The 20,919-nt window shown below is 40.7% G+C and overlaps 1 protein-coding gene across 1 annotated transcript in view; it reads right to left on the bottom strand.

Annotated features, from left to right (window-relative positions):
* The window catches only part of LOC124773234 (DNA excision repair protein ERCC-6-like), a 111,342-nt gene that overhangs the window by 54,292 nt on the left and 36,131 nt on the right, over positions 1-20,919 (bottom strand). The window contains exons 8-11 of the mRNA XM_047249383.1: positions 18,488-18,645; positions 18,192-18,389; positions 16,078-16,371; positions 4,925-5,062 (exon numbers count right to left, since the gene is read on the bottom strand). Of these exons, the coding sequence (XP_047105339.1) occupies positions 4,925-5,062; positions 16,078-16,371; positions 18,192-18,389; positions 18,488-18,645 (788 nt within the window). The remainder of the gene's footprint in view (positions 1-4,924; positions 5,063-16,077; positions 16,372-18,191; positions 18,390-18,487; positions 18,646-20,919) is intronic.

Raw genomic sequence — 20,919 nt, 5'->3', positions numbered from 1 at the left:
GCTTCCCACACGTCGACCCCCACAATAGAGCAGAGCTTCTGGAATGTGTTGATATTTGTAATGAACCTGTTGCCTTGTTCTAGTGTACATTCCTGGTATATCAGATGCTTTCTGCAGGCTTGTTTGCTGAAGCGGAGACAACACTGGGATTGAGTGATCAGTCCAGCTACTGGATTGGCTTGAAGTCATTGATATGAAAGTCCCAGGTTTCCTGTTGTGCAAGTGGTGTCAGAAAATATGCCAGTTTGACCCAGTCCAGTGATACTGTTAGTGGTTTGCTGTTGCACATTATCTGCACTGTATGTTCATTGTGAACGGGTGCTTGGGGAGGTCCAGAGTATGGCTGCTATAACAGTGCACGCACTGCATCTATCCTTAGCTTTGCATGCAAGCACGTTTTAAGGTGTGGATGACAACTTTCTGGTATCCATGGTGAGATACTGATGAAGAGCGCAGCTTAGAGATTTGGATCTTGACTTTTTGCACTAAAAATGGTAGCTCTGGTTCAACTGACAACTGTTGTGCTGGAAAAATCTCAGACGGCAGATGTTATGTCTCCCATAAAACATTTCTGCTGTTGATGCTACAATGTCTGGTTTGAAAGTTGTGTACAAAAGGAAAGGAAAAAAGTTTATTGCTTACTACATTTTTGCTTCTCATGCAGTAAAACTGCCGCGTCAGGCATGATGTTTTAATTTACTATTTCTTTACTACTAACTGTATTTGCAACACATTTTGCAGACAGCGTCCACATATATATCACTGAATGCACTTACAAAATTACAGTATTGTACAACATATGGTTTTGGAGACATGATGTCAAAAACATTGCCATGTGTGAAAAACTAGCTTTTGCTTACAACATAATGCAAATTACTCAGAATATAATTATCTAGTTTTGTAAATGGGAACACTTAGTGACTTCCAACAAACTTTTAAACATAATTTCAAAACTTTTCTAAATTTTTCCTCTCTTATGTGCTTAATGTCAAATATTTAACACAAAAAATTCACTTGCAACTTAATGAGAAGTTAGAAGCTGTTTTATACGCGGGAGTTCTATTCTTTAAAGAATGTGAGGTTTACTGGTGCAACTATAATTCAACAGATATGGCTTAAAAATCAAGAGGTGCTTGATTATTGTCTTGGCACACTTGTTGAACAGACATACCCTCTACCTTTCTTAATTTTACATTCAACCTGCTGACATTCAACCTGGTGACACAGAGGGTGTAACAGCCTCATGATTATTGGCTGTACATGCTCTTTCTGTCTCATGAATTAATAGGTTTGGTCCTGCTTGTTGCCAGGAAACCTAGTACATTTTCCTTATAAGTAGGTGACATGAACAACTGCTCAATATAATTTTTGGAGACTATTTTTAACACAACGTTACATGAATCCTTGTCTGTCAACTGTTCTGAACGTATGCTTCTCCCAGTCTACAGCCAACGAACTGAAATCAATTGTGACCATGGGCACAACCCACAACCCTCAAGACAGTTATGATTTGTGGGTTAAATAGATGATGCTTGCACACTTTGTAGCAGCTACACAGGAACATCAAACACAAGTGTCTCTTCCTGAAGAATGACTATTTAAGCCAACCCAAAAACTGCTACTGACAGTGCCAATCGGAAAAGGCTGGACAAGTCATTCGCCGAGTGCTTGCAGTCCATCACTTAAGCTCTTATTGACGTGGCATCGGATAAAGACTGTGTCACACCAAGAAGTTAGCTTTTGCAGTAGACAACAGTTCTTCGAGTGCTAGTTTCTCCACTTTCAGTTCCATATCCTGGGAGTTAGTTTGGAGCCTATACCTCAGAATAGTATGTAGCTGAAACTTCTGAGGGGTTGGAGTTAATTTCTTGTTGTTCCTATTATAATCACCAGCTTTTTGCTAGCAAATAAAGAAGATGTTTGTAAGAACTACCACAGATTTCCCCTATTAGTAACAAAAAGTAGAATTTTTCAGTGGTGACTTTTGGGTTTTCTACATCTACATGGTTACACTGCAATTCACACTTAAGTGCCTGGCAGAGGGTTCATTGAACCATTTTCATACTACTTCTCTACCATTCCACTCTTGGATGGTGCATGGGAAAAAGGAACACCTAAATCTTTCTGTTAGAGCTCTGATTTCTCTTATTTTATTATGATGATCATTTCTCCCTACGTAGGTGGATGCCAACAAAATATTTTTGCATTCGGAAGAGAAAGTTGCCGATTGAAATTTCATAAATAGATCTCGCCGCAAAGAAAACTGCCTTTGTTTCAGTGACTGCCACCCCAATTCGTGTATCATATCAGTGACACTCTCACCCCTATTGCGCGATAGCACAAAACGGGCTGCCTTCTTTGAACTTTAGAACATGCGTGCCCAAACATAAGAAATTAAGCATCTGGTGCTTCTATTACTCCACAAGTAGCAGCAGGTAAATAAGATCCTAACAAAACCAAATCTCACCTTGAAAATCCCCACTCCAGTACCCGTAGGGATAAATTCCCGGCCTGTCATCCATGCACACGGGCACCACCGCCCTTTCAACTCTTTGGCAGGAATATTAATCATTGGGCCTGCTACATAGCTCGATTAGAACAACATTCTGATTAGATTAGATTTACGTCCATTCCAACTGATCCATAGTGAAAAGGTACTCCAGGATGTAGAACATGTCAGAAAAACAATAATGTAATAAACATATAATAGAACTACTACAACATTTATTTACAACGAACACATTACTGACGTGTACAATGTCTGCAGCAACGTGCGGCAGTGAGCATTCCTACTGGAGAATGCGGGACCCGCAATCTGCCAGCTTTTAAAACAGTTAAATCCCAAAGCAGAGCGTACACTTCCTTAAAGAAAAGCTTAGCTGACTATATCAACACTCAGATACACACACAGCAATGCAATACAAATTTTTTAGCTCTCAAAGACATTCTAAAACTTATAGGGAATGGAAGCTATGCTAGAGGGTCTCTCCCAGGAAAGCCAGTTTCAATGTTTCAAATGAACAATACAAGCTCTATTATGCACCAGTTCTAGTCAGACATATGATTTTAGTTTGTGCACCTGATGAAAGCCTGCATCAGGGTCTCTTGAATTTAAAGGACCCATTGCATGAAGCATGCCTTCCCATCAATTGGGCTTTTTAGAAGTCAGTCAGGACAGCAGCTTCTATCCAAAATACAGCCCTGGTATTTACCTTCTGTCAAGAGTTGGAAGCCTCCCAACAGTAGTTTGTGCCAGAGTTAAACAAAGACCCTCACAGGACACACATTTCAAACCATTACCATTCTGCGAGCAGTGTTTTGTTACCCATTCGTGACACAAATGCATTTCTGCATGGCAAAGTGTACCGCCTGCAGTAATTCTGGACACAAGGACGAAGTAGCTCCTCCACTCCAATGTCCCAGGACTGGGTACAAGGCGACCCAAAAAACGGTCTCCCAAGCCCGGCTTTCCAGATGTGAAGTTTGTACAGATTGTCCTCCCAATGTCCATTAAGCTGATGTTTATACAGTTTGAGATGGAAAACAACCATTCATCTTACAGACTGATACTGGATCATCAGCTACAATCATCAACTGGAGTATGTAACAAGCTACTGGGTCTCCTACACTGCACCCTTTTGAGACCAAATTGTGTAGTTTTGGTAATGACCTCATTCTCATGGTGGGGTGCTTGCAGATCAGGGTCTACCATGGCACGACAGTAGTCGCAGCTTGGATTTTGGTGGTCCAGCTAGCGACCTCTGCTGATGCTTGGCGAGGTTTCTGGTGGTCTGTAGCTCTTTGTTTGCCTCCTAGCAGTCTGTGTTCATACTTCTCGTTTCCATGTGGCTGCTACAGAGTGTGCAAGCACCACCTACTTTGACCCGCACATAACTGTCATGAGGGTCGTGCCCCTGGTCGCCATAGCAATTACTGTAAGAGTTGGAGATTTAGATTCAATATTTTCCAAGCTTTCTCTGAGAAGCATTCCATCCACACAACTGACCAATGTCAGGATTTGATTCATCTTTGCCTAGCAGAACATGATTCTACATGCATCGCCAAATGGTCATAAATTTTCAATACCAGCAATGGAGGAAACTCTTAATATTTAGACACTCATTACATAAATGTTATGATATAGACTCACTTGTGATAAATTATTGTCACTCTCTTTAGTGAAAGGGTCCATTACGAGCACATGCTGGAAATATACAAGTTCTAAAGAGACCAACTGCAATGAGGCAACAAACAAAATACTGATCACAATCTGTGCAACCAAAATATCACAAATCTCTTGCATAATACACTTCACAACAGATGGTATTTGTCTTGGTAGTAAATATGTCTGCCTCTTGTGATCAAACGGTATTAAAGAGCTCTTTGTTTTTCCCCCTCAGGGAGTACGTCAGGGGTTATCAATACACAACATTTAATAATTCCACAAGTACTGTAAGTGCCAACAGATAATACACATGTATCCCTTGGGTTGTGATTAAGCAGCATTCGAAAATCCATGAAGCTATTCAATGGGAGAATACTTTAAGCAGTGTTTATGAGTAACATATTTTAGGTTGTACAAAACATTTTGCACAAATAAATACCATCTGTCACGTGATAGTTGTGTGTGCTCATATTTTCTAAATGAAAGGAATTTTAATATAATCTCATATAATCAATTATCATAATACACCTAACGGACAACTGCAATCTTTACGACTTACTTGACCAAACATGAAATGCCACGTCTTGCAAAAATGGAATAAAGCTATTTAACATGTAAGTGCTTAAGCTGCGCACTTGGTTACTACCTTAGTTCCATTCTATAATAAATTTGTTGGATCTAAAATAAAAACCCTGTATCCGTGTTCTGTAGCATATATATTATATTAACAGTGGGGAATCAAATTGCTTCAATACAAACCTGACGGCTCTGGGTAAAAAGCAATACTCGATGTCCCTGTTTCTTCCAAATTTTCAGAAGTGATTCAATGACAATCATTTTACCAGATTTCTTCCAGTGACCATATCTTTGCTCTTCTGGCACATCTTCTTCATTTTCCTGAAACAATGAAGTATTTTTTTTAAATGTCTGCAAAATATGAAATTTAAATATGAAGAACCTTACACACTGTGGACCGCATACTACATGGTGAGTTTCAGATTCCTTCAACATGAGCTAAATAGAAATGAAAAGTATGGAAAATATCAACTTAAAGGACAATGAAAACTGTAAACCAGAAATAACAAAATATACATAACAAAAAACAAGCCCATTCTAGAGATGAACAGAAACACATGAAATCAGTATTTTGAAGATCCACTACAAGCTGAAATTGACTTAATATGATTCATAGTGATATTCCATGTGATCATCTATTATTTACCTCAATTTCTCTCTCTCTCTCTCTTTTTAACATATCTGAATATCACACAAAAATACAGAATCAGATTCTCCACATTGTCTTGAGAATGACAGAACATCACCTCGAAAAAGAAATTGTAAGGTACAACTAGACCATAATTGTAGTTGTCAACAGGGAGTGTGGTAAAACAGAACTAGTATGGTGAAACTGTAAGTGTTCGGGGAAGAGACAACAACAGCCAGTGTAGAATACAACATAAGTACACCTGTCTAACACCACAATGCTTTACTAGGTGTGGTCTCACTGGAGCTGGTAACTCATCACCTTTCTCTAGCCGCTTTGCTCACTGATCCATTCAATGATTGGGGAGGGGTAGTAGATGACTGATTTAGTTGTATTGTACAGGTGCTGCAGGTACAATGGTTGGACTCCAGGTAGTGAGCAGAAGTAAGACCACTGCTCCTGAAGATAACGACTTGGTCAATCATTAAAATATTGTGTGCTAAAACTGAATCATAAACTATATTGGAAATATGAAAACATCCCATCAATTAATTACACTTAGAAAACTTCAGATTATGATTGATTTATATTTTCCACGATTCCCTTGGGGAACAATTTTTTTTCTTTGAAACAGCTGCAGCCAATACTTTCTTCAGTTCCTACTAGAATTTGCCACCCGCAAAAGGCAAAGGTCTCCAGGTTGAGTCTCGATTCGGAACACAGTTTTAATCCGCCAGGAAGTTTCCTACTAGAATCATGGTTCTAACTGCCTCATTCTCAATTACATACTAAATTCTAATATAAAAGTAAGTTGTGAAGAACTTTGGCCATCAAGGTACTCAAATAAACCAAACACTGCAAATTTTCTGTACATAACATACATGGGGAGGCTTGCGTGCCTCACCAATACAGATGGCCATACCGTAGGTGCAACCACAACAGAGGAGTATCTGTTGAGAGGCCAGACAAACATGTGGTTCCTGAAGAGGGGCAGCAGCCTTTTCAGTAGTTGCAGGGGCAACAGTCTGGATGATTGACTGATCTGGCCTTGTAACACTAACCAAAATGGCCTTGCTGTGCTGGTACCGCAAATGGCTGAAAGCAAGGGGAAACTACAGCCGTAATTTTTCCCGAGGGCATGCAGCTTTACTGTTAAATGATGATGGCGTCCTCTTGGGTAAAATATTCCAGAGGTAAAATAGTCCCCCATTCGGATCTCCGGGCGGGGACTACTCAAGAGGACGTTGTTATCAGGAGAAAGAAAGCTGGCGTTCTACGGATCGGAGCGTGGAATGTCAGATCCCTTAATCGGGCAGGCAGGTTAGAAAATTTAAAAAGGGAAATGGATAGGTTAAAGTTAGATATAGTGGGAATTAGTGAAGTTCGGTGGCAGGAGGAACAAGACTTTTGGTCAGGTGAATACAGGGTTATAAATACAAAATAAAATAGGAGTAATGCAGGTGTAGGTTTAATAATGAATTAAAAATTAGGAGTAAGGGTAAGCTACTACAAACAGCATCGTGAACGCATTATTGTGGCCAAGATAGACACGAAGCCCTTGCCTACTACAGTAGTACAAGTTTATATGCCAACTAGTTCTGCAGATGATGAAGAAATTGATGAAATGTATGATTAAAAGAAATTATTCAGGTAGTGAAGGGAGACGAAAATTTAATAGTCATGGGCGACTGGAATTCGACAGTAGGAAAAGGGAGAGAAGGAAACATAGTAGGTGAATATGGATTGGGGGTAAGAAATGAAAGAGGAAGCTGTCTGGTAGAATTTTGCACAGAGCATAACTTAATCATAGCTTACACTTGGTTCAAGAATCATGAAAGGAGGTTGTATACATGGAAGAACCCTGGAGATACTAAAAGGTATCAGATAGATTATATAAGGGTAAGACAGAGATTTAGGAACCAAGCTTTAAATTGTAAGACATTTCCAGGGGCAGATGTGGACTCTGACCACAATCTATTGTTTATGAACTGTAGATTAAACTGAAGAAACTGCAAAAAGGTGGGAATTTAAGGAGATGGGACCTTGATAAACTGACTAAACCAGAGGTTGTAGAGAGTTTCAGGGAGAGCATAAGGGAACAATTGACAGGAATGGGGGAAGAAATACAGTAGAAGAATAGGTAGCTCTGAGGGATGAAGTAGTGAAGGCAGCACACGATCAAGTAGGTAAAAAGACGACGGCTGGTAGAAATCCTTGGGTAACAGAAGAAATATTGAATTTAATTGATGAAAGGAGAAAATATAAAAATGCAGTAAATGAAGCAGGCAAAAAGGAATACAAACGTCTCAAAAATGAGATCGACAGGAAGTGCAAAACTGCTAAGCAGGGATGGCTAGAGGACAAATGTAAGGATGTAGAGGCTTGTCTCACTAAGGGTAAGATAGATACTGCCTACAGGAAAATTAAAGAGACCTTTGGAGAAAAGAGAGCCACTTGTATGAATACCAAGAGCTCAGATGGAAACCCAGTTCTAAGCAAAGAAGGCAAAGCAGAAAGGTGGAAGGAGTATATAGAGGGTCTATACAGGGGCGATGTTCTTGAGGACAATATTATGGAAATGGAGGAGGAGGTAGATGAAAATGAAATGGGAGATACGATACTGTGTGAAGAGTTAGACAGAGCACTGAAAGACCTGAGTCGAAATAAGGCCCCAGGAGTAGACAACATTCCATTAGAACTACTGACGACCTTGGGAGAGCCAGTCACGACAAAACTCTACCATCTGGTGAGCAAGATATATGAGACAGGCGAAATACCCTCAGACTTCAAGAAGAATATAATAATTCCAATCCCAAAGAAAGCAGGTGTTGACAGATGTGAAACTTACTGAACTATCAATTTAATAAGTCACAGCTGCAAAATACTAACGAGAATTCTTTACAGACGAATGGAAAAACTGGTAGAAGTCGACCTCGGGGAAGATCAGTTTGGATTCCGTAAAAATGTTGGAACACGTGAGGCAATACTGACCCTACGACTTATCTTAGAAGCTAGATTAAGGAAAGGCAAACCTACGTTTCTAGCATTTGTAGACCATTTGTAGACTTAGAGAAAGCTTTTGACAATGGTGACTGGAATATGCTCTTTCAAATTCTGAAGGTGGCAGGGGTAAAATACGGGGAGCGAAAGGCTATTTACAATTTGTACAGAAACCAGATGGCAGTTATAAGGGTCGAGGGGTATGAAAGGGAAGCAGTGGTTGGGAGGGGAGTGAGACAGGGTTGTAGCCTCTCCCCGATGTTATTCAACCTGTATATTGAGCAAGCAACAAGGGAAACAAATGAAAAATTTGGAGTAGGTATTAAAATCCATGGAGAAGAAATAAAAGCTTTGAGGTTCGCCGATGACATTGTAATTCTGTCATAGACAGCAAAGGAATTGGAAGAGCAGTTGAACGGAATGCACAGTGTCTTGAAAGGAGGATATGAGATGAACATCAACAAAACCAAAACGAGGATAATGGAATGTAGTCGAATTAAGTCGGGTGATGCTGAGGGAATTACATTAGGAAATGAGACACTTACAGTAGTAAAGGAGTTTTGCTATTTGGGGAGCAAAATAACTGATGATGGTCAAAGTAGAGAGGATATAAAATGTAGACTGGCAATGGCAAGGAAAGTGTTTCTGAAGAAGAGAAATTTGTTAACATCGAGTATGGATTTAAGTGTCAGGAAGTCATTTCTGAAAGTATTTGTATGGAGTGTAGCCCTGTATGGAAGTGAAACATGGACGATAAATAGTTTGGACAAGAAGAGAATAGAAGCTTTCGAAATGTGGTGCTACAGAAGAATGCTGAAGATTAGATGGGTAGATCAGTAACTAATGAGGAAGTATTGTATAGAATAGGGGAGAAGAACAGTTTGTGGCACACGAAGAGACCGGTTGGTAGGGCATGTTCTGAGGCATCAAGGGATCACAAATTTAGCATTGGAGTGCAGCGTGGAGGGTAAAAATCATAGAGGGAGACCAAGAGATGAATACACTAAGCAGATTCAGAAGGATGTAGGTTGCAGTAAGTACTGGGAGATGAAGAAGCTTGCACAGGATAGAGTAGCATGGAGAGCTGCATCAAACCAGTCTCAGGACTGAAGACCACAACAACAAGATACAAAAGCAGAATGTGTGTCAAAGTACTGACCACACTAACGAAAAAATGTTAAAAGCTGATATGTTACAGGTTACACATCCACTACAAGGTTAACGATCTCCCAGAAAGCTATTGTTTCTATCACAAGAAACACTCTTGTTAACAAATGAAAATGTCAGAAAAACAAAGGCAAAAACACTAATCTTCAATGGAAACAACATTTGAAACAAATTACACTGTTTCAACAGTTCTGTGATTCAGCTGTCAATTCTATGTTATTACAGGGGGCAAATTTAAATCACTAGTGTAAAATAGTTACTGCAACACTAACAATTACAATAAATAAGTGTTACATTTTCCAACACTTACACCCAGACTCTAATTCTGATCACTTTTCACTGACAGTTATTTTATTTTAAACTGTTTCCTGAATTTACTCCATTTTTGTCTTCACCCTGGAAATAAGAAATTGGTATTACACAATCTCTTATACAATAGTTCAGAAAATTAATGCTTGATCACTGTCTTTTGGAATTTCCCTCTTACAAAATTATTTACAATGGAATACCTACATTAGTTTATTTGTAAATGGATGAAAACTGTGATAAACAATATACTGAAAAAGCATAGAATGACAGATTCTACGCTGGACAAAAACATACCGTTTTCAATGACAGGGAGCACGTAATTATTAGTTAATATTTTTATTGCCTAATGACAACCATGCATACAATGCAAACACACAAGTCATAAGAAAACAATCTGGAGTACTGCATTTGTCACAGAGTGATGTACTTCGGGCAAGTGAGAGACTGTTTGTTTACTCTTAGGACAATGTATCTTTGACATGTTGTATTGTATGTTCTGTGACTATGTAATAAAGGGTTGTTAGACTGTAAATCGCTGCTCTACTGTGATTCACGATATAAGATTGGTTCAAATGGCTCTGAGCACTATGGGACTCAACTGCTGAGGTCATTAGCCCCCTAGAACTTAGAACTAGTTAAACCTAACTAACCTAAGGACATCACAAACATCCATGCCCGAGGCAGGATTCGAACCTGCGACCGTAGCGGTCTTGCGGTTCCAGACTGCAGCGCCTTTAACCGCATGGCCACTTCGGCCGGCTCACGATATAAGAATTTGGTTCCGAAACCCGGGAGACAATTTCCACGATTGCTGTTGTGAAACACAAATTCTGGACGCACGTCACGCGGCAATACTACGAGGGGGTTTACTGCAGCGATTTGTCACACCATGCAAGAAGCTCTTTGACGACAACCGCCTGCATACACAGCTAAGTTCAATTGAATTATCACGCAACAGGTTTTATAGTGCCATTTGTAAAGGCAACTGATTACATTATTGCCGCTGTGTACTGCTATTGTAGCTGTTCGATTAGCGCTTTAACGAATTATCAGATCCTACGCTACGCCTGTAGCAAGATTGTTTATGACTAGTGCTGCCATCTAGCGACCATCAATTGAACTACTTCGACTAGCGATCCAAAGAGAACGCCCTACTAGGTACAGCTGATCGCTAGCCGACACTGCTTTAAACTTTGGAGTAATCGGACGGAATGGACATGCCAGATCACAAACCAGAAGCACAGGTACACTCTCTAAAGAGAAAGTGTATGAGAGAAAGGGCAAACATTACGTGACTTGTAGCGGAAGTTGCAAGGTTGTCAGACACATCGGAAATCGCGGATTATAAATATTACAATGACAGACTGGGACGCTTTCTGAACCGCATCATTAAATTATATGAGGATATTCACAAGTTGTTACACGATGACGAATACGAAGAAGATGTTCTTAAATGCGAAGATTATATAGACATCGCGAAACTCACAATTTCTCGATTTTCTCATGAAATAGAGAAACAGCTTGCGAAATCGGTAGCAGACATAAAGATTCCCGACAATCCGCCAGTACAATCTGTAACAATGAGTGTTCCCACAGCTTCAGTAAAACTTCCGCCGATCAAACTTGAGCCTTTTTCAGGCGATATCGAGACATGGGCACAATTCTGGGAGCAGTTTGAGCAGTCGGTTGACAAGGATCCGACGGTAACTACAATTAATAAACACATTTTTCTTCGCGGCTATCTCTCGGGAGAACCAAAGCAGTTAGTGTACGGTATTGCAGTGACGGCCGAGACGTACACAGAAATGAAGAGGATTCTCCGAGCGTGTTACGGCAACAAGGATCGAATAATTCAAGCCCACTTAGATTATCTCGAAGCCATAAACCCAATTAAGCTGTCCACCCCAGAGGAACTTCAACATTCATTGAATGCCAGCGACGTATTCAAGCTCTCTGGGCACTTGGGGAAGACGTGAACGGATACGGCCGAGTCCTCACACTGAAAATTTTACGCGTTTTACCGGATGCCACTTATAAACAAGACTGCATACATGGACGACTTTGTGATCTCAGTAGAAGGTAATAGTTTGGTGATAACTATATACTATGAACTTTTAACCCTAATGAAATTGATCAGTCTCCCCTTATCAAAATGGGCTACCAACTGTGAACAACTCCACACTATCTGGAGGGCAGAAGGGCGAGAATTCCACACCCAGACTCAAGTTTCAGACATAGACTGGAACACCGCAGGTGACTACTTCTGTATTGATCCTAGCGAAATCATCAGAAGGTCATCAGAAGAGCCAGCCAGCAAACGACTCCTTTTACAATGTACGGCTAAATTCTATGACCCACTCAGACTGTTTTCCCCTGTTTCTCTTGTTGGGAAATTGTTATTCCAGGACACATGGTGCCGAGGAATTGGCTGGGATGAACTTATGCCCTGGGACTTTGGGGCACGATGGTGCACTTGGATACCTAGCTTACCTTCATTGTCACATATACGTGTCCCTAGATGGATAGCTACAGCTCATGGAAGAGACTCTCAGCTGCACGTATTCTGTGACGACTCGGAAAAGGCATATGGAGCAGCTTTGTACATTCGTACTGTCTTAGATGATAATATCGTAATCCATTTAGTCTGTAGCAAGAACAGACTTGCTCCTATTAAGAAGGTGACGTTGCCTCGACTCGAACTTTTAGCGGCAGTAGTTGGGACCAGACTATTGTGTTACTTTTGCCGTGCAACAGACTTTAACATTGCCCATGCGATATTTTGGGCAGATTCTATAACACTAAGTTGGATTCGCTGTGATCCTAACAGATGGAAGACCTTCGTTTGTAATCATGTAACTGAGATACAAACACACGACTCCCACGCAATGGAAACACTGCTCAGGACCAGATAATCCTGCTGACCACCTCTCACGTGGACTCCTCTGCTACCAAATGAATTCTCTGGGTATTTGGTGGCATGGGCCGCCTTGGCTTACACGCCCTCCTGAATGCTGGCCACACGATACTCCAACGATGGTACGACTTCCTCCCGAAGAAAAGAGGAAGAAAACCCAGAGCCAAGTCTTGTCGATATCTACGCCAACCAGCCCTTTGAACTTACTTAAATTCAGCTCTTACTGGAAGCTCATTCGTATCACAGCATGGTCTCTTCGCTTCCTGCACAACATTCGTCAGAAGAATAAATCTTCAGGAGAACTTACAGCCACCGAATTATCAGCTACCAAAATGTATTGGATTCAAGTGGGCCAGAGAGATTCCTTCCCCAGGGAATTACATGCACTTCAGAATAACTTACCACTGCCAAAAAGAGTCAAAAATTGCACGATACAATCCTTTCTTAGAAGATGGACTGATACGTCTAGGAGGTCGACTGCAGTGCACTAGCCTAAATAGGGAACAAAAACATCCTGTACTCCTTGACGGTTCCCACTACTTCACACAATTGGTTATTCGAGAGACACACATCCGCCTCCATCACTTTGGTGTTCGTTCTGTACTATCCGAACTGCAAACCGAATTTTGGATCCTTAGAGCTCGTCAGGCCATCAAAAGAATCCTACACTCATGCCTCCCATACAAGGTATTGAAGAATCCATGAGGGCAACAGATCGAAGCACTGCTGCCACCTGAACGAGTTTCACCTGCCAAACCATTTGCTGTAACCGGAATAGACTTTGCTGGCCCACTATTCATCAAAGTGGGGAAGGAAATGCACAAGTCATATATCACTCTTTTCACATGTGCTACCACACGAGCTTTACACCTCGAACTCTGTACAGACTTGTCAACGGACAAGTTTCTTATGGCACTTCAGCGATTCGCCGAAAGACGCGGAATACCCCACACGATATATACAGATAACGCGAAAACATTCCACGCCACGAATATGGAACTAGCCCAACTTTGGAAGGCAATAACCACCACAAAAACTTATCAGTTCCTCGCCCACCACGGTATTACTTGGAAATTCATTCTCTCCCGGGCGGCTTGGTGGGGAGGATGGTGGGAAAGAATGGTGGGCACTATAAAGCATTGCCTACGGAAGGTATTGGGACTCGCAAAGCTCACTGAGGAACAGCTGAACACCACCTTGATCAGTATTGAAGCCATGGTGAACTCCAGGAGATGATTGTGATGCACTCACACCTTCCCATTTTCTGATGGGAGAAAAACTTACGACTATTCTGACGGGACCAGAGCCTTCAGCGAACACCAATTTAACAAAGGAATTCCGACTGAGACAGCAACTGTGACAATTTTTGGAACCGTTGGATTAAAGAATACCTATTGGAGCTCTGGAACTACCATGAAGTTAAACGCCCATCGGGACGAGTCATCCCCTTTCACCCTGGTGACATCGTGCTGACCCAAGAGGACCTTTGACATATCTGGAAGAAGGCCAAGATAGAAAAGGTACTACCAGGGAGAGACGGCAGGGTAAGGACGATAATACTCCGGACACCAGAAGGTCACATCATTAGTCATCCTGTGCAGCTGGCCGTACCTTTGGAGGTCAACCAGGATGGGGAGGATGTCACAGAGTGATGTACTTTGGGCAAGTGAGAGACTGTTTGCTTACTCTTAGGACAATGTATCTCTGACATGTTGTATTGTATGTTCTGTGACTATGAAATAAAGGGTTGTTAGGCTGCAAATCGCTGCTCTACTGTGATTCATGACAGCATTTTAAGATTACTGATCTCCACTCAGGTAGGAAACTTGTTTTTAGTCAAACAACTCATGTAGAAGTATTGCTCATCGGTGGTCCAAGTTATCATCGTCAAACTTCATTGAACTCTGTGAAGCCTGTAGTGAGATGAGCCCCTCATGGCACTTCTCACAAGTGCTTCTAACACTGATTGATGATCAATTTGAAACTCATGTCTGTATTGGGATAAAATTAAATAAAAAGAGTTAACTAATGTGTGATTTGGGGACACCTGCAACAACTGGTGGTGGTTGCATATACTGGTTGACAAGTTTGCTGTCGGGCATACGTTCATTCATTCATACTGTATCCTACGGGGACTACACATTTTCAGTTTTGAGGCTCCTGTACTTCTCACTATTCCATGTAAAAGTCTGTATTATGTTACAATGTATTAACAACGGAACAATCCAGAAGGATTTAGTGTGGAGATTATTCATAGATAGCTCTTCAAACAGATAACTTGTACAGTAATATGAAATATTAATACAATCTAATGTACGAAGTAAGATGCATACAGCTGAGCTAATTCACTAGCTTATTACATGACACATCATGCAATTTATTATTTCAAGATATAAAGAGTGATTCACAATTCTTACTGAAGGCTTCTAGGGATTGTAGGGGGACTAGGTAAATGAAGTTTTGGTAAGGAACCCACTTCCAGAAATGTACCATATGGATGTAGAATTAGTTTGAGGATCAGTCCACTTTCAAATCTCCCACTTCATGGTACGCACACAGAGGACACAATGAGCTCTGTGCTGTGTGCTGCAGAGGCACATGGCATGGGCAATGTTTCAAGTACTTGTCTTTGGGTTCTCGTCTATGTGATGAAGGGCTTTCTCTTCAAACTTAAGAGAGTAGTGTGCCTGTGGAAAACCACAGCCAATCCTTCTGGTTTCAAGCATATCAATTTCTCGCTGCTGTTGTAGTCAGACAAAGTTTTCCTGTGATATCATAACTAAATAGGAATTGACAACAGCTCCCTCTTCCCTCTTCTCAGCTTCTGTGCATACTGTAAGTGGGAGATTAGAAAGTGATCTGGTCTTCAAACTTATTTTATATCCAAATGGTAAATTTCCGGACATGGATTCCTTATCAAAATCATTCATCTATTAAATCCCCTCTATGACCTCTAGAAGTTTGCAACAGGTATTTTGAATCACTCTGTATAAATCTATTCTGGATGTTATATTGGTTTCATCCAAACTGCATTAACAGCAGCTGGAGCGAACATCTGATAAAAGAAGGCACAGTCAACCTTAAGCTGAAAAGTCCCTCAAAGCCACCACTTTTTAAAAAATTTCTTATTATTTTTTGCTGCAGGCTTCATTAATAAAGTTATTTATTCTGATCTGCCCACCTCTGCAGTTTCTTTTCTCTTTGTATATTAATCTATAACACAATGTGTAAAAAGGAAAGATACAACTGGAATGCTTAAATCCATACCAAGTATCAACTTTTTAGTTAAGCTATTACTGAAAGAATACAGTAACTTACACCTCTGAAAAGTTTAGGTCCTCCAGAGTACAAATCTGGATGGTTGCAGATTTTACGGAGATTTATAAGGCCAAGGAAAACTTTGGTATAGCCTTGAAGTATGCGTTCCACTTCCCCAGAGTCCAGATAACCTTTGTAATATTGACGCTGTTCATCAGTAAGCCGACAGAAAAGAACATGTTCAGTTTTTTGAGGCAAGCGGATGTGTGCCTTCACATCACTTTTCATGCGTCGTAGAAGATATGGTGAAATGGTGTCTCGCAATACTGTTGCACAGCGGTACGCAGTTGCAACCTGAAAAATAACGAAGATTGCTCAGGCATGCTTTTGCTTCCCACTGTCTAGTCAGAATCTACACAGTTACATTTGTGTGAGTGAGTGATTGTGTGAATATTGTCTACTTTTGACAAAGGCCTTGTTGGCCAAAAGCCATCTTTCCAAGAGTCTTTCTGTTGTGCCTTTCTGTGACTCAGCATCTACACTATATGGTGAGTAGCATTGTCTTTTCGTTATATTGTTACATTCCATTCTTGATTTTCCATTGCTTGACAGTTAAAAGGATGGAAGATTAAGAATTCACAACCTGTTGACAACAAGGTCACTAGCAACATGAGCATAGGCTTACACTGTACAAGGCTAGGGAAGGAACTGGCCAAGTTAGGTTCAAACAAACCATACCAGCATTCACATTCACTGATTCTGGAAAACCTAAAATTGGATGGCTGAGTGGCAATCTGAACTATGCTCCTGAACACAAGACATTGTGCTGACAGTGAAGACATACTAGAAATGTTTAGTAGTAAAAACAAGTCAATCAGAAAACTAAGCCTTGATATTGGCTGCCCACTGAAAATGAGAGCAATATGAGAGCTGTGGCTCAAGTGTCATGTTTAGACATTAAAATATTCTAATTAAAACCATGACAAAACACTTCTCACTATCCTGTACTGTGAACAGTCTATAGGTGACATACATTTGTCTTATGATTAAAAACATTCATTTTTGGTATTTGATCAAACGTAAGCCAGATGTAATATCAATGTTTGAACACAGTACATATATGTATTGCATGTTTTACTTGTATTCATATCAAAGGCACAGCTGCAGAATTTATTAACTAATTGTAAATTGATTTTCTATGTGCAAGAGTAATATGTGGGTTGGAGGCATTTTGGTGTTAGATGCATTTGATTTTCTACTACAGGAACTGTAGTGCTTCACTTTGAAGCACTATGTTTTGATGGGGCTACATTGTCTTGAGGTTGAGTCCATTCTTGTTTTCATTTCAAAGCCTATAATTTTTTGTACAATTTTTCTTTATTTTGATATTCACTTGTAGCCTTTCCCTGGCATTCATAGTGGTGTTGTATGTTGTTTTGCTTAAATATTATTTGTTTATGTTTTCAACATTAGGCACCCTTTGTTTTGTCTGATTTGACATGTGATTCTGTTGTCCAGTAATTTACCCATGGTATACGTTTACAGATGATGCGTAACATCCTAAATGAGTTGTACTACTTACAGTTCTGAGAACGGCCAGTAAGACAAAATCTACCAAACTGCAGATGGGTTCCCCATAACTGTACTTCCACCATGAAAAGGTAACATAAAATCTATAACATCTGTATTAACACTGCATTATTCTGGGAAGGGAGGTAGTATTTCTGCAGTAATTTGAAATATGGGTTATCATATGAATCCAATTGCAGTTCTTATAGGTGAGGCTTAATTTATGGGAAAAGGGACCTCTTTTGTTATTTAATAAAAAAAAGAGAGAAAGCTTATCATGATAATCTGTTTGTAGCACCACACATCAATGGATCAAACAGAGAATGACTATGACAAATGTTACACAAGACCTGCAGATATAGAATGTAAGAGCTGACAAGTGCACATTTCTGCATGCTCAAGATGAGTTCAGATCTATATGCAATTTATCATTCCAAATAAATATAAATTAACATTGTTCTAGGCAATAGTCATTAAAGAGCAATGACAAAAAATAATTATTTATTTAAGAGATTTAAATTTGATGTTTATCCCAAACTGACTGCAAAGCACTAGTATTTGGCAAAAGCAATCACTGACTGTAAAACATGGAGATATTCACATACCTGTACCTCTGAAGCATTCGCATATCCACCTTGTGTAATTGGAACAGCTAACTGTGCCAGAAACACTGGAAGAGTGCCTAATTTACCAGGAAACACAAAATCAAAGAGAGACCACAATTCTTTCAAACTATTTTGCATTGGTGACCCAGACAAAATAATTCGATGAGGCGTACGGAACATTTTTACTGCAAGTGTAACCTGAAAAGAAAATGTTCTTTAGCTTGCTAAACAGGAACCACATATAATTCTGTAGGTTTCATCCTGAAATTGTGTGGAAATGAAATTATACAGGTTACCTGTGCATCAGGGTTTCTAATTTTGTGGCCTTCATCAAGTATTACATAGTGCCAGTTCTTGGCTGTCAGGGCATCCTTGTGCTGTACAACACCAACATATGATGTAACAAGTATTCCCTTATTCGAATTTATTATACCAATCAGTGACTCCCTTCGTCCTGCAAAATCAGTGCAACAGAGTCAGCTTTAGAGTTACTATCAAATACTTCGAATGGAAACATATCAATCGTTAAGATGCAAAACAGCAGAATATTATTAGAAGTACATTAAGTCAATTATTTACAAAAGATTGAACATGTAAACCACACTGCACCAGATGTGAAACTTAAGAGAGGGAGAGCACCAGATGTGAAACTTAGAGAGGGAGATTGCTATAATCCTGTACATAATACTTGGATATACGTCACAGCACCGGGCCACCAGTGCACTACACTTTGAATTTTCTGGCAGCAGCATCTGCACAGGCCAACCACCAGAGGCTGCCTGTGGTGGTCCACATTATGACAATTGGTGGCGAGTGTGCTGTTCACTTCCATGTGCTCGGTCTATTGGTTGTTCCTTCGGTTCTTCTGGCCATGGAGGCAGTGCTCAAATCTCACCTCAAGCAACAGCAGGATCTTAACAGTTGCTATCATTAACTTGTTGGCCACAATAGCTTTGGAGGCTCCCATGCTGTTGGCATACCCACTGATCTTTCCCCATTATGATGATGTGGCCGAAGACAGGGAAGCTTATGAGAAGCAGCTTTGGCAACAATCCCTCACCTCTGGTGTCACTGATGCTAACAGGTGTGAGACTTTGTTCCTTTCTTCTATTTCCCCTCGTACCTACCAACTGTTGTGCCAGTTACCCCCTCTCTCCAGGCACCGAAGTTGCTTTCATTTTGACAAAATGAGTTGGCTGTTGTCAAGTCGTCATTGTAAATGTATGCATGTCATTGCTGCATTTTATCATTTTCTTAAACAGCCTCACCAGTCCTACCGAGATTCGACGCCCAAACTCCATGGCCTCCGTCGCAAAGGTCGGTTTGTCGGTTAGTTCCTGACAAGGAGTTGCATCAACACGCACTACAGTGACAGAATCAATCTTTGGCTGAAGTGTTAAATATTGCTCAATCTTTTGAGGTGTCTCGAGCTGCAAGTGAGCAGATTGAGGCTTGGTGTGATATCACTGCAGTGGCTCCTGTTCCTGGTCATCGGGCGTAAGTCAGTTCTCGAGAAGAGGGTGGTGTGGCAGCCATCCAACCACAACCGCTGCGCCATGCAGGACAGCGTCACACCAAGCAACAGTAACGACCAAAGCAACAGCAGCACTCTGCACTGTCGTCTTACCCATGCACTTCGTGCAACATGACACAGGGCTGTGTGCCCAGGTGCACGGCTACTTGCAATGATTAAAGGAAAAAAGGACATATAGCGTCTGTGTGTTATTTCCATGGTCGTTAATATCGAGGTGCGAGTGATGGACAAAAAGCTCAGGTTAAAAGTGGACATGGGTGCTGCCATAACTTTACTGAAGTCACAAACTCATGTGGATTTGGGATCTCCAGCATTGTTTCCTATTACTTTATGTTTGTTGAGTTACAACAAGCAGTACATTCCAATTTTGGGGCAATTTATGGCTCCCATTATGTATAAAGCTGTGGTTCATTCCTTGACTTTTTTGGTAGTGGATGATGCTGACACTGCAAATTTGTTCAGTCTGTATGCTTTCAATTATTTTTGTTTTTCCATTTCATATATGGTGCACCTCGTTTCTCACCAATCCCTTACCATCACTTACATTCTCTGTGTTCCAAGTTTTGTCTCTTTTTCTCAGATGGGTTAGGTTTGCCACTAATTGTGCAGCCCACATTACCCTGAAACCTGTGGCGCGGCCACTTTTTTTTTTCTGTGCCAGCCTATTATACCAAGTGAGTGGTTTCCCCCCTTGCGATTGCGAAAAGGGTAGTAGTAGACGAATAAGATTGACTAGTGTTCGATGCCAAGGTAGCCCTTGAAGGGCCGGCAACCAATATTACACCACAAAGGACAAGGTTGTCTATGCCCAAGGCTCACCAACAGCACCATGGTAAACACCGGCTATTTACATACAAGATAATGGAAACAGACATTCAGAGCACTACTTCCTGCAGGGGGAGCTCGAGCCACGGCCTGCAGGGAGTATCACCATGCCAAAACCTGATTGACTGGAGACAGCTATTTAGGGGCTAGAACCAGCCTCGAAGTTCAGTTCACACCGGATGCTGACCTTGTGTACTGTGACTGTGGAAGATTACATCTTCGTCTCTGAATTGGACTTTTACTACTGTGTGTGTGTGTGTGTGTGTGTGTGTGTGTGTGTGTGTGTTTTACCACAAACCTTTGTGGAAAATTAGAAGTGAACTTTTGTTTGACTCAATTAGGAGACTAGTACTGGCATAGTTATTGTTA

The sequence above is a fragment of the Schistocerca piceifrons genome, chromosome 2, assembly GCF_021461385.2.
Source record: "Schistocerca piceifrons isolate TAMUIC-IGC-003096 chromosome 2, iqSchPice1.1, whole genome shotgun sequence".
Classification (NCBI taxonomy): Eukaryota; Metazoa; Arthropoda; class Insecta; order Orthoptera; family Acrididae; genus Schistocerca; species Schistocerca piceifrons.
This window is presented reverse-complemented; position numbering and strand designations above follow the sequence as displayed.